The following is a 15653-nucleotide window of genomic DNA, read 5'->3' on the forward strand; positions in this document are numbered from 1 at the left end:
ATTGCATGTTTACAAAAAGGCCATGGACGAAAGTACATGAAATTTTGAGAATAGACATTTAACAGTATTTGTCAGAAATTAGAACACAAAAAATTAAATCAATTAAGTTTTGACACTCTCATTCCTCCTGGTTCCATAGGTGCCTGCAATCTTCCAATATGCTCAAGTGCCTGCCAGCTGTTCAACAGTGAGGACACACTTTTTGCTAACCGCTCAAAAGAAAGAGAATTTAAAATATTGTAAGGTAAACTGGTATTTGAAATGTGTACCTTTTTTGAAAACAACTTTCATGTCCATTATGGAAATTAAAATCACTGACTTACCAATGAAATAAAGGGAACTTAGTGTTTTCTTTGTGAAGGTCAAAATAATTTGTTTGTTACGACTGATATGGTTCAAATATTATTCCAGTAATGTGCTTTTCACATTATCAAGCCTGGAAGCAGTATGGTTATGAACAATAATTTCAGATTCAACTTTATTTTATTGGAAAATTCTTTGATGCAATCAATATTTTTGCAGTTAAAACTGCAATGGAAGAAGTGTTAGTGTTACAAAATACTATGAACTTGCAAAATTTTCTTAAATTGGTTAAATTTGTTCATGAATCAGCATTTATCATTGTGTGTAAAATAAAACTGGAAAAATATCAGGAACTATCACTTCAGTGAAAATCTACAGTACAGGAAAAAGTAAAACAGATCAAATGAGGCTTTACCCAATCCCAAGTGAGAATTTACCCAATCCTATTATTTACTTGTACTAAGCTTCTACATTCATGGTGCTATATAGATACAAGTCGTTGTGGTAGATGTTTCTAATTTTGTTGCATTAATCATTTTCAGAGAGGAAATGTACACATGACAATGATCAGATTAGTTGGCACATTCTTCATATAGACTTAGGTGTTCGCCATATGTAGTTCAGATCAACCATTATACAAGAGTTATATAATTCGTTTTCAGAAGTGAAAGGAAAATAGGTATTTCAGCTGTCACTACCCATTACTTGAATAATATTTTTAAATATAAATGAAAAATAAATTTCTTCACTTTGTGATTTTATTTTTAACTTGACAAATGAAAGTAATCTCTTTAAGGTATTTACAGTATAGTACATAAACTCCACTAAAATAGCACCTTATAATAATTACAAGTGCTAGATTCATTTGTTACCTTCATAGCCAAAGTACACATGCAGTAATAATCAGTAGTTAATGTGTCCACTGGGAAACTTAGTACGCACTAAGAGGCTACGGGAGGCTCCGTGGTTGTTTGTGACAGATTTCCGCTATTAATCTTTGGAATACATCTTCCATGGACAAATGCAACTACTGCGGCAGTTCAATTACCATTATGGGGCATAAGATAGGGACACCTAAATGATATTTTCAAACGTAGTGATAAAAATATTGAGAGTTTTTATAGCTCCAGACTTGGTCATTTCAATAAAAGCATAAATCCCTGGAAAAAAGCTCAGTTGGTTTAGCAGCACTTGGAGAAAGAGAATTAACATGTTAGATTATGTCATTCAGTATCCAGAGTATTTCTAGCATTTTCTCTTCGTCATTTTAGATTTGCGTCCTTAGTATTTTGCTTTTAATTACTACAAAGTTCTTCTGGCTTGTCTGTTTCCTCCATAGTTGCTGACTGACCTGCTAATTGTCTCCAATATTTTCTGATTAAAAACATACGAACACAATAGGAGCAGGAGGATACCGTTAAGTTTATTTATTTGAGTGTCACAAGTGGGCTCACATTAACGCTGCAATAAAGTTATTGTGAAAATGCCCTAGTCACCACATTCTGGCACCTATTTAGGTACACTGCGGGAGCATTTAGCATGGCCAATATAGCTAACGAGCACTGTGGGAGGAAACCGGAGCACTCGGAGGAAACCCACGCAGATATGGGGAGATTGTGCAAACTCCACACAGAATCAAACCCGGGTCTCTGGCACTGTGGCAAATCTGCGCCACCACTCAATTTGATCATGACTGGTCTTGGGCTTCAAATCCACTTTCCAGCCTATTCCCCATATCCCTCAATTCTCAGAGATCAATAATCTGCCTATTGTGTCCTTAAATATAATGGCACATTCAGTCTGGGATAGAGGATTCCAAAGATTCAAAATCCTTTGAGTGATGAAACTTCTCATCTTGGTCCTAAATGATCAGCCCCTTATCCTGAAACTGTGACCCCTTGTTTTGGATTCCCCAGTGAGGAGAGAAAAAATCTCAGTATCTGCTCCATCAAGCACATTAATAATCTTTAATGTTTCCATAAGCTTACCTTTCATTCTTCTAAGGCACTAATGTTTACTTCAGCTACTCTTTAGTTCCAAAAGCTTTTATAATCCAATTTTATATTCCCAGCTCCTTTACCCTCATTTTACCATTTTATCAATTTCTTGGATTTCAAAATATTCCCATTCTTCAGATTTACTATGGTTATTTGCAACATTGTAAGTCTTTTCTTTAAATCCAGTACAATCTTTACTTATTTAGGAAGCCACAATTGGTCTTGCTGAGCTTTTGTATTTCAATTGAATCTATTCTTGTGTTGAATATTTTGAATTGGTTCTTTAAATATTTCCCACTGTTTATATGCGGCCATACTTTTTAGGCCATTTACCTAATAAACCCAAACCAGTTCTCCCCATATACCTATGCAATTGGCTTTAAGTTTAAGATTCTGCTTTGCAGTTGGATTATGTTGCATTATTTCGCAGTAGATCTTTTAATTTGATATTCTGATACACTATTACCGTTAAACTTTGTCTTTTCCTATCCCATTCAGCTTGTCCTCAACCACATTGATATACTTTTCTGCTGCCTCAGCTTTTATCTTTGGAATTCTAAATCTCCCTTCACCTGAACCCTCATCTACCTCTATTAGTTAAAAGGCAGTTTTATGTTTCAAATTTTCAGAATTTGCAGTTTTCTGCTTTTTGGTTAAAAGCAGAATTCACTCTTACAGCTTGTGACATCTGAATCCATCAACCATGCAATGGCCTTGAAAATCTCAGGTTTTACTCAAAACATTACAAAAATGTAATGTTCTCATTTCTTTGTAAAGTACTTTTTCTGTAACATGCATTCAAATGAGATGGTTAAAAACCCTCATCTGCGTAATAGCACAACATATAAGAGGGTGCAAAAAGTCACAGCACACACGCTGTGGTGACATAGGGAATCAAAACACTGCAGTTCATCATGCAGCATCTGTTGAGGATATTTAAAGTACAGTCCTATGACAGAGGTCAGAAGATTAATATCATTTTCCTCAAAGTCGTCAATAATCATTTGAAAGCCCTGGTTTGTTAGCAGACCAAGCTAGAAGCCTTGAAGAAGTTATATGGATCAGTAATGCTAACTCAGTTTCTCGCTTCACAGATGTTGACAGAGCTGCTGAGGTTTTGCAGCATTTCCTGTTGTTAATTTCAGATTTCCAGCATCTGCAGCATTTTGCTTTTGTTATAGCAGACCTAAAGTCTGGAGAGCAATTCAATGGACGATCAGCACTGAGCTTGAGATGAGAAAAATCAGCCAGTCATCTTTAACAGGAAAGAATGTGTGTGGGGATGTCAAGAAAGACTAGATCAGGTTCATCAGTTACGCTCTCCATAAATGTATAATCCCTGCAGATTCATTGTCTTGGTTCATACACGAAGAATGGTCACTTGGTAAGAACCCACTGACTGAATGGTGCTCACAAAACTGTAGGTCATCAACTGCATTCAGGAGAAACTGGAAGAAAAGTTGAAGTATCCCCCCCCAAAAAACACTAGTTTCATTTTTATGATAATGTAAGGTATTGTGCTAATCAGCATAAGATCAGATTACACATAATTTGTATATGCAATTTAACTGTTTATGGGACATTACACATTGAAGGCAAATTTTAAAAGCATGTCCTATACTGTATTGTTCCTGATACTGGCAGTGATAGATTGCTGCATAAGCAGCATATACTTTGAAAACCAAGGGGTTCATGCTGCAGAATAGCTACTGCAGGAGATGAAGAATGTTACTGGCAATTGCACCTTTACATTCCAATAGTGCATAAGCATAACATTATATACCATTAACAACCTGGGAGCTGTTTAAGCAATAAATACAATTACAAATCAAAGGGGAAATGCAGGGCTTTCCTTTCTGCAGCATTTTTCACAAACATTGAAGCCTAGGCCAATTTCAAGACTGCCCAGATGGTAGAGATTGCAAGACTTCTACAGTGAAGAACAAACAATTAACATTAATAAATAAAATTAGGTGGTCCATTAGTCTTGCCGACTGGGAAGATAGCTAAGCTGTTCCATACAGTAGTAGCTGCAAGAGTGTAACAAAGGTAAAACAATCTGATAACAATTAGCTTTGAAACTATGTTGTAATAAATGGCAATTTCCATGTCAGTTTTATCAGTTAGAATTTACTTTGCTTCAGCGTTATAATTCTGACCTACAGTCAAGCAGAAGTTGGTTTTGATAGAAATGGCGGTCAGATCTGAAATTATTCAGGGCTACATAAACAAACCTCTGCCAAAATGCTAAATCCTGAAACAATTATCATTCCTCCTAATTCACTGCAATTTTACACAATTTCATTTAATGTTTGACTATTACAGATTCTATTCTAAATTGAAGTATTTTTCCATGTTCCAGCATTTGAAATCTGGATGCACTGATCCTGACCAAAAAAAAACAGCATTACCATACAATTAGTTAATTCAAAATGCTTGTTTTTGTCTCTCAAAAATCTACAATAATTTTTTAATAACTACGGTTTCCATTTTCTGAGAATATTCCCAAAACATTTATACTAAAATACAGATATCATAAACTTAGTCCAAATTTTTATACAGTCATGCTTGTTGGATGTTTCAAGTTGAATGTATTTTGAGATCTTTTCAATTGTGGGCATTATTTGCAACTTCATAAGAAGGCACCTGTTTTCTATCATGCAACAGCTGCAGAAACAAAATTAGTGGGGAAATTAGAGAAACAGAATCAACAGAACATTTCTTTGTCCATAATGCTGTCTGAAAAACAGCAACACCTTTCTTTCACTGCTCATCTCTCACCCTAAGCAAGAATGTTAGACAGCAAATGTGTAGTCATACAAACGTTGAGAATGAATTGATTGTTTTCAATCCATTAGGTACAATCTTTCTCACAAAGCTTAAATGCAGCATTTTCGTGGTTGCCTGAAATCCAAAGGTCATGAAAATTAGCAGAGAAAAAATGTTGGAGAAACTTAAGAGACTAAAATCTGACAAATCCCCAGTATCTGATGGCCAACATTCATGTATGTTCTGATTGTAATTTTCCAAAATTCCTTAAATTGTAGAATAGCTCTACCAGATAGGAAGTTAGCATATGTAACACCATTATTCAAGAAAAGGAGAGACAGAGAAATAACAAGAGATTTACAGGCCAGTTATAGAGTCATAGAGGTTTACAGCATAGAAAAAGACCCTTCAGCCCAACTTGTCCATGCTGCCCTTATTTTTAAAACCCCTAAGCTAATCCCAATTGCCCACATTTGGCCCATATCCCTTTATACCTATTGCACCCATGTAACCATCTAAACCTTTTAAAAAGACAAAATTGTACCCGCCTCTACTACGACAGACACTCACCACCCTCTGTGAAAAAATTGCCCCTCTGGACACTTTTGTATCTCTCCCCATTCACCTTAAACCTATGCCCTCTAGTTTTAGACTCTTGTACCTTTGGGAAAAGATATAACTATCTAGCTGATCTGTGCCTCTCATTATTTTATAGACCTCCAAGATCACCCCTCAGCCTATGCTCCAGAAAAAAGTCCCAGTCTATCCAGCCTCTCCTTATAATCCAATCCATCAAGTCCCAATGGCATTCTAGTAAATCTTTTCTGCACTCTTTCTAGTTTAATAATATCCTTTCTATAATAGGGTGACCATAATTGCACACAGTATTCCAAGTGTGGCCATACCAATGCCTTGTAGAACTTCAACAAGACATTACAACTCCTCTATTCAATGTTCTGACCGATGGATAACGAAGGAGGTGAAGGAAAGTGTTAAATTAAAAGCGGAGGCATTAGAGTAGCTAAGAGTAGTGGGCGAGAAGAGGATTGGAAGAGGTTTAAATGTCAACAAAGACTGACAAAGAAGTTGATAAAGAAGGGTAGGAGAAACTATGAAGCTGGGCTAGCGCTTAATATAAAAAAGGATAGCAAGAGTTTTTATAAATATATAAAAAGGAAGAGGCTGGCTAGGGTGAACGTTGGTCCCTTAGAGGATGAGAAGGGGGACTTAGTGGTATGGGATGGGGATATGGCTGAGGTCCTGAATAACTTTTTTGTTTCTGTCTTCACGGAGGAGGACGTGAATAATTTGCCGGGTGTTAGAGATGGAAAGGTGGTAGGACTGGAGGGTCTTAATGACATTACTGTTACTAGAGAGGGGGTGCTCGACAGACTGGAGGGGCTGATTGTGGACAAGTCGCCAGGACCGGATGGAATGCATTCGAGGGTTCTGAAAGAAATGGCGGAGGTGATAGTGGATGCCTTGGTGGTTCTTTTTCAGACGTCGCTGGATTCCGGGGAAGTGCCGGAAGATTGGAAAACGGCTAATGTTACGCCGTTGTTTAAGAAGGGTGCCAGGCAAAAGGCAGGGAATTATAGGCTGGTTAGTTTAACGTCTGTTGTAGGTAAAATGTTAGAATCCATCATCAAGGAGGAAATAGCGAGGCACCTTGAGAGGAATTGTTTGATAGAGCAGACGCAGCACGGTTTCGTTAAAGGGAAGTCATGTCTGACAAATTTACTGGAGTTCTATGAGGATGTGTCTAGGGCGGTGGATAGAGGAGAGCCGGTGGATGTGGTCTTTCTTGATTTTCAGAAGGCGTTTGACAAGGTACCTCACAAGAGGTTATTGCAGAAGGTCAGGGGACATGGAGTTGGGGGTAGGGTGTTAGCGTGGATAGAGGATTGGTTGACAAATAGGAGGCAGAGAGTGGGGGTTAATGGGTGCTATTCGGATTGGCGGATGGTGACTAGTGGAGTGCCCCAGGGGTCGGTGCTGGGGCCTCAGCTATTTACCATTTATATAGATGATCTGGAGGAGGGAACCGAGTGTAGGGTGTTGAAATTTGCTGATGACACCAAGATTGGTGGAACGGCAAATTGTGCGAAGGGTGTGGAGAGTCTACAGAAGGATCTAGATAGGCTGGGCGAATGGGCCAGGAAATGGCAAATTGAATTTAATGTTGGCAAGTGCGAGGTGGTCCACTTTGGTAGGAATAATGGTAGGAAGGATTATTACTTACGTGGCGAAAAACTGCAGCAGGTGACGGTGCAGAGGGACCTCGGGGTCCTTGTGCATGAGTCGCAAAAACCCAGCTTGCAGGTGCAGCAGGTGGTCAGGAAGGCGAATGGGATGCTGGCCTTCATAGCGAGGGGGATTGAATATAAAAGTAGGGAGGTCTTGCTGCGGCTGTATAGGGCATTGGTGAGGCCGCAGCTGGAGTACTGTGTGCAGTTTTGGGCGCCGTACTTACGCAAGGATATTTTGGCCTTGGAGGGAGTGCAGAGGAGGTTTACTAGGCTGATGCCGGAGTTGAGCTATGAGGAGAGGCTGAATAAACTGGGCTTGTACTCGTTAGAGTTTAGAAGAATGAGGGGAGATCTCATTGAGACGTATAAGATGATGAATGGGATGGATAGGATAGAGGTGGAGAGACTCTTCTCGCTCAGAAAGGATAGTAGGACTAGGGGGCATAGCCTCAAGATAAAGGGGGGGCGGTTTAGAACAGATTTGAGGAGGAACTTCTTCACTCAAAGGGTGGTGAATCTCTGGAATTCTCTGCCCGTTGAAGTGGTGGAGGCTACTTCGCTAAATATTTTTAAGAAGCGGGTTGATGGGTTTTTGATAAGAGAGGGGATTAAGGGTTATGGGGAGAGGGCGGGAATGTGGAACTGAGCCACAACAGATCAGCCATGATCTTATTGAATGGCGGGGCAGGCTCGAAGGGCTAGATGGCCTACTCCTGCTCCTATTTCTTATGTTCTTATGAAACCAAGCACGCTGAATGCCTTCTTACCACTCTGTCCACCTGTGACTCCACTTTCAAGGAGCTATGAACATGTACCCCTAGATCTCTTTGTACTGTAACTCTCCCCAATGCCCTACCATTAACTGAGTAAGTCCTGCCCTGGTTCAATTTACCAAAATGCATCACCTTGCATTTGTCTAAATTAAACTCTACCTGCCACTCGTCAGCCCACTGGCCTAACTGATCAAGATGCTGTTGCAATTGGAGATAACTTTCTTCACTGTCCACTATGCCACCAATTTTAGTATCACCTGCAAACTTACTAACCATGTCTCCTAAATTCTCATTCAAATCACTAATATAAATGACAAATAACAGTGGACTCAGCACTGATCCTTGAGGCACACTGCTGGTCACAGACCTCCAGTTTGAAAAACAATTCTCTACAACCACCCTCTGGCTTCTATCACTAAGCCAATTTTGTACCCATTTAGATACCTCACCCTGGATCCTGTGAGATTTAACTTCATGCAACAACCAACCATGCAGTACCTTGTCAAAGGCCTTGCTAAAGTCCATGTAGACAACATCAACTGCACTGCCCTCATCTACCTTCTTCTGGCATCAACAGGAGGGAAACACTGGTATCAATAGGAGGGAAAGGTTGGAATCTAAAAAAGTCTTAACAATACACTTAGTCAACATGACTTTACAAAAGCAAAATTTTTTTCGAAAGTAGCAAAAGAACAAGTAGATACAGCATACATGGATTTCCCATTAAGCATTAAGCTGTCACATAAAATGTTAACACACAGTATAAGGGCTCATTGAAGTTAGGAGCAATATTTAACATGGATAAAGGATTGGTTAATAGACAGGAAACAAAGTAGGGATAAATAGGGCATTTTCAAATTGGCAGGCTGTAACTAGTGGAGTGTAGCAAGGATCAATGGTGGGTTTCAAATTTACAATTTGCAGAAATGCCTTAGACGAAGAGACCAAGAGTAATGTATCCAAGTTTGATGACGATGGTAATTAGTCTTGGTCCATAAGGACTATAGCTAATTACTTCCGTTAGAGGGAGTCAGTGGTCACATTGGCCGAGGAGCATCACTCCGTATTAGGCATAGGGCTAGGCAACAGATAGACCTCCATGAACTACCACATTGAACCTGCATTGTTGGCGGCATGCTGCACCATAACTAGTAATCTAGCCAACCGAGGTAACTGACGTCCCACTTGATACAATGTTGGGTAAAAATGAAGTTGTGAGGCTGATACAGAGAGGTAATAAAGAGATACAGACAAGTCAAGCAAGTGAACAGCAAAGGTAGTTGATGAAATGTGAGGTCACGCACTTTGATCATAAGAATAGAAAAGTACATTTTTCTTCCTAAATCATGGAACTTTGGAATGTTGATTTTCAGAGGGTTTCGAGTACACTTGTACAAAGATGGCACAAAATTAGCATGCAGATATAGCAAGCAATTAGTAAGGCAAATAGGATGTTGGTTGTTGTTACAAGTGATTCGAGACAAAGAATAAAGAAGCATTTCTACAATTCTACAGGTCTTTGTGAGACCATGTCTGGAGTACCAGGTGTAGGTTTGGCCTCCATATTTAAGGAAGGATATATTTGAATTGCAGGTAATAGAGCAAAGGTCAACTAGATTCCTTCTTGGGATGAGAGAGCTGTCCAATGATGAGAGGCTGAGTATGTTGGGCCTATGTTTTCTGGAGTTTGGAAGAGTAAGTGCTGGTCTCATTGAAATATACAAAGTTCTGAAGGAACTTAACAGGATAGACACAGAGCTCATTTCCCTTGGCTGAACTCTCTGAACACAGGGGTACAGTCTCAGGATAAATGACTAATCATTTAGGAATGAGATTAGGAGCAATTTCTTCACTCAAAGGGTTGAGTCTCTTCAGAATTCTCTACCCCAGAAGATACTGAATGAACCATCAAATCTAAGATAGACAAATTTTGTACGTCTCAGGATCAAGGGAAATGGGGAACAGGCAGGAAATTTGAGTTGAAGCAAGTATTTAGTCATGACCATATCGAACGGCAGGGTAGTGAGCGCTGTTTGGTCTACCCTTGCTCCTATTAATGTTACGTTCAAACTATCTTGATGTCAGGGTCTCTGGTTTGCGGCACTTTCCTGTTTAATTTCTCCCTCCTTTCTCGAACAGCACAGTTACATCAGTGACCATCCAATCCACAGGGATTATTGTTAAATTTCTAGAAGATAGAAACCAATGTCTCTGCACCTACTTCTTAGGCTGAGAAAGTCAATTAGCGGTTGCCAATAAATTCTCCATTACTATTAAATTTTTATTACTAATATTTATTAAGTTTCCTCATTCTCAAATTTTCCAGTATGCTTTTCTGTATCTTTTTCCATGGTATAAGGACCAGGGAACACAGGTTTAAGGTTTTGGGCAAGATGTTCATGGTGGTGGAGTTATGAAGAACTTTCTTTTTTACTTAGCAAGTGGTAATAACCTGGAAACACTCTGCCTAGGGGTTGTGGAAGCAAAGGCAATGAATGATTTCAAGAAGAAATTGAATCAGTACTTGAAGGAAATAAAGTTCCAGAACTAAACTGATAGAATGGGGGAATGGACTAGACCCTATACAGAAAAACAACATGGGCCCAATGGGCTAAATGGTCTCATTCTGTGCCTAATGACAATGACCAACAGTTTCATGAATTTTAAATTTGGTTTTAAGTTTCAATATCAGCTTGGTATTGACAGTTTGCTTTTAATTTTCCTAATTTCCCCAGTGGTTATGGAGATACACGTTTATGAGTACCTTGAACACAGGATCAAATTCTTCCTCTTGGGGTTCCACCTTTACCTCAATCTGCACTGGATATGCTGCATCACCTTCAGATGCAGTGCCAAGCTCTTTGCTCTGCTTTTGTTCGAATGCTTCACTGCAGCAAATGCTGGGACTTTCCTGCAATTTAACCAATAAAAAGGTGAGCTGTTGGTACAAGTCAAATATATTGAAGTAAATTCCCCAGTTGAAATTTAAACAATACTTTATTTTCCTACCTCTTGGAAAGTAAACTATTACCAAGAGTTCTAATAACTGTCCACAGCCATTCTTCAGACAATATCCCAGCCACTAGATTATTTTATCAGTGGAAATAATCCAGTACTGGGCTAACCCAATAGTGACACACAGCTGCTGGAAATAGGCTACAAATTAACCATTTCTTCCAATGATTTGAAACCAACTAAGCAGCACCCTTAATACTGCCTTGGCACGGATCAGATAACTCAGCACAGAGCAAGAACTGAATCTGGTGCGTGAATGTGGCCTAATTCTACACAAGGTGAGAATGATGAAACATCTGTTATTGTAGACGAATATCAGGTAAAACAGCAAATACAGTATCGGGTGCTTTAATCAGTAATAAACATTTTGAATATTGGCGAACACAGGTTGGAAGTCTAAAATCCAACACAGAACATGCTCAATTTTGGATTTTCCAGATCAGTCATCTATCCTAGGCTGAGTTCAATTAATAAAATATGGTATGGAAAATAATACATAATCATGTATGTGTGAATAAATATATAAGCTTATTTTTGTACTGATCAAATATTCTTCCTGTTATCCGCTTACAAAACTAAGACGCAGAAAAATGGATACTGGGTTATTTATAACTGACCGAAGGGTGAGCTTGAGGGAGAAGATTCAGCTGGGATTGATGATATGTCACCAAGAGGTTTTCCAGTGTGGAAATGGCATTTGAAGTTGGAGTCAGGTCAATAGCACTCTGCTGGGGTGCCTCCTTAAAAGAGATCAGCTAATTTCATTTGTTTCATTAACTTGGACTTCATTATGATTAGTTTTTCTTGAATCCTGTAAAGCTGCATTATCTGTTGCTCCATTATGAAGCTATGTTGTTGTGGGATATTAATTAAATTACAGTTATAAATTACATTTGTTTACAGACACTTTCACTACTTGATCCGTTTTTCTCTCTCTGGAATTAAAAGCCATTTCTGAAATTTCACCATCTAAGTGTGTATCACTGTATGTTTTAAAACTTCTTCGATACCTTGGTTATTCAATGATTGTGCAGCTTGAGGAGACAAACCTTTCACATACTCTAACAGTTCCAAAATAATTTCCTTTTCATTAGACACACCAAATCCTTTGAAATTAGCACTGTCATCTGTACAATTGCTGGCTACATATGTATCCAGTATTAGTCATGGTGTCTTTAGTCACTTGATTCCATGTTTGTGCAGCAGCCCAGTTGGCATCCTCCACTAAAAGTTTTTAAAAAATGTTTCCATCACCAAACCTCGGTCAACAGCACTAAGCATGTGCCTCATATATCTGTCTTTATACTTAGACTTCATGGGCCTCAGAGTTTCTTGACCCATTAGCTGCATCAATTATATTAAGTTTGGGGATAGATACATGCAAAAGATATTGCCTTTTATGCCATGTTCAGCATTTGAATGCACTGAGCAATAATCAAGCAACAACAACATTTTGCACTGGAGGAAGCGGTGTCCAGTATTGTCAGAGATTCTGGATAATGCGCTGGCAACTGGGATCCCGCCACGCCAGATGATAAAATTTGTATTTGATAAAAATCTGGAATTAAAAGTCTAATGATGACCATGAATACACGTTGACTATCGTTAAAAACCCATCTGGTTCACTCATATATTTTAGGAAATGAAATCTGCCATCCTATTTGATCTACATGTGACTCCAGACATACAGCAATGTGGTTGCCTCTTAACTACGCTCTGAAATAGTCCAGCAAGCCACTCACTTCAAGGGCAATTAGGGATGGGCAACCGGCCTTGCCAGTGATGCCCACAGCCCAAGAAAGAATTTTTAAAACCTCTCAGCAAGCTCAACTGACTTACAATGAACATGAGCCTCAGGAATGAGGAGCTTCTCAAAGTTGCCCAAGCAAGTTTTCCTGGTTATTCATGCTATCTTGCTAGCATTATAATAAACTGGAAATACTTTTACTCCCTTGAAACAGCTTGGCTGGCTTTTTCTGATATACATCAGCTTTTACTTGTGGGTCCCAGCCGCATTAGCACAAACATGAACACTACTCCTATCTTTTACACCTGTTGGTGCCTTTTCGTCAACTGTTTTCCTTGGTGTTCCAATTTGTTTTCTTGGCACTGTACGTTTCAAGAGAAAAGATTTCCAGCTTTGCAAACTCATCTAATAATTTTCAGCTGCCTAGTGATCTGCTGAGGCTTTATCTGTGCACACTTTTAATTGCTTTATTCCATAACACTTTTTGAATTTTGTTACCCAGTAGAGTTGCATGGAGTTGAAATATTCAGGTCATTGCAGAAAATCTTAGTTTGCTTAATCAACATCTGCCAGTTAATGGCATCTTTTTGCTCCACCTCTGTCACATCCATTCCATCATCAACCTCTTTAAATCATCACTTTTGTCTTATGAATAGTATTTTTACTTATTTATTTCATTCTGAAAGTCACTACCAGCACAAAAATGTAGTCTTTGTTTCTTTAAATTGTAAGCAATGGAGATATCCACCGCAAACTCCTCACTCAGCTTTCACATGGGTGCACCCTGTCTATTTGCTACAATACTTCACACTTTCTAAAGACAACGAATGATGTTTTTTTGAAGTGTTATTCATGATGTATCTGCTAACTTTTTTTAAAAATACGATTGCAACGAGTACAACAACAGCACTAACAGTGCGTGGGTAGAGGTAGGGTAGTTTGGGCTGGGTTAATAGTTGCTGTATTGGGGTGTGCAACTAGGTTGGTATGTCACTAAATTAAGCGGCGAAGCAGATAATTAGTCTGGCACGCCACCGAGAATGAGCACCTAGCCAAATTGTTCTGGTAAGTCAGAACTTAAATGGAATATTTTCAAAAATGTCTGACTTCCAGTTTTGGAGAGTTGGATTTTGGGCATCCAACATGTATAATATTTTCACTATAACAATTTTTTCAAATGTTGTCCTGGTTTTCTATTTTAGAGTCTTAGAGTCATTGTTTTGGATTTTGAAGGGCAGTGATATCAAGGAAAGCAGTTTGGAAATTACAGAATTACAAATAAACAGGGGAAGAAAAGAAAGCAAGGGATGAAGAAAGAAATACGGTCTTTCAAAGTCTCAGAGTATCTCAAATACTTAACTGCTAATTAAGTACTTCTGAAGTGTAGCAGCCACTGTTTTAATGCAGGAAACACAATAATCGATTTGCACTCAGCAAGGTTCCAGAAACAGCAGTAAGATAAATGGCCAGATAATTTGGCTCAGTGACATCATTGGAGGGATAAACTTTGGTCAAGACATAAGAAATTTGGTAGGAACACGCTCCTCAAGCCTGCTCAGCCATTCAGTATTACGGCTGACCATGGAATTCAATTCCACTTTTTCACCCAATCCCCTGAGAGTCCAAAAATCAGTCAACAATGGAGCATCCACACCCTCTGGGTAGAAATTCCAAAGATTCACAACCTCTCAATTTTGCTGTGGGGCTATTGATAAACACTGGATCACCAAAAGTGTGTGTGTGTGTGTGGGGGGCGGGGGGGTGGTTGCGAAATATGCCACCACTTGAAGGAGGAAATCAAAAAAATCCATTTACAAACCAGTGGGAAAGAGGAGAAATCAGAGTTGCTTAAATTAAAGCCCTTCTGTCCATAACACAAGAGCAAAGTGCCACAGATTGTAAGTAGTAATAATAATTCTATTCCTAAATTTGTATTTTAAATGTAACTTCACACAGGAATAATTAATGAATGTGAGATTTTTAGATTTAAGCTGGAATCATTTAAGCAATTCATACTCCAATGGAACGAGGAGTGGGAGAAAAGCCAAGGTTATTTTTTGGATAGGTGAACTAATTTAGATCAAACATATTTCATTTCTCCAAATATCTTGTGTAATTTCTTTTTAAAGAAACATCTATTTATATTGTTCAGAAAACTTCACTGGTTTTTAACTCTGAGAAAGTAGAACCTTTAAAAAGCAACACTTATGCACCATATTATGTGTGGTACTCAATGACAATTAACATTTATTATCCAATGTTATAAACCTGATAAACAGGGAAAATTAGCAAGTGTGGAGGAAGACAAGTGGCTTTGAACTGACCACATTTTGCACTGCTACACTATACTTGGGCCCGCGGTTTAAAACAAACCCTGCGTTTCCGCTTTCTTAATGTTTTTCCTTCCAAAAAACCCACAAAAGAAGTTTCAATAAAAACAAATATAGCAGCCTTTTAAGTGCTGCAACAGAGTATCATCACTTAGACTTTGAAATTATAATTTAAAAAAGTTAACACCCCGATTCTAAAAAATAAACAAATTGCTTATGAATATGTTAAGAGTTTGTATACCAGTCATTGCACATTATGATTTCAACACCATAATTATTCAAAAGCCAAACACTGGTTAGCACTGCTGCTTCACAGTGGCTGGGACCTAGGTTTGATTCCTGGCTCGGGTCACTGTGCGGAGTCTGCACATTCTTCGTGTCCACCTGAGTTTCTTCTGGGTGGTCCAGTTTCCTTCCACAGTTTGAAAGATGTGCTGGTTAGGAGGATTGACCATGCTACTTTTCCCTCA

The 15653-nt window shown here is 38.8% G+C and overlaps 1 protein-coding gene across 2 annotated transcripts in view; it reads right to left on the bottom strand.

Annotated features, from left to right (window-relative positions):
* LOC145353684 (ankyrin repeat domain-containing protein SOWAHC-like) overlaps window positions 1-15653 on the bottom strand; it is an 87282-nt gene that overhangs the window by 41945 nt on the left and 29684 nt on the right. For both annotated transcript variants that reach the window (XM_080204457.1, XM_080204456.1), the window contains one exon: window positions 10856-11002. In XM_080204457.1, coding sequence (XP_080060583.1) covers window positions 10856-11002 — 147 coding nt within the window. The remainder of the gene's footprint in view (window positions 1-10855; window positions 11003-15653) is intronic.

Source organism: Carcharhinus amblyrhynchos, chromosome 16 (genome assembly GCF_965287045.1).
Source record: "Carcharhinus amblyrhynchos chromosome 16, sCarAmb.v2.hapA, whole genome shotgun sequence".
Taxonomy (NCBI): Eukaryota; Metazoa; Chordata; class Chondrichthyes; order Carcharhiniformes; family Carcharhinidae; genus Carcharhinus; species Carcharhinus amblyrhynchos.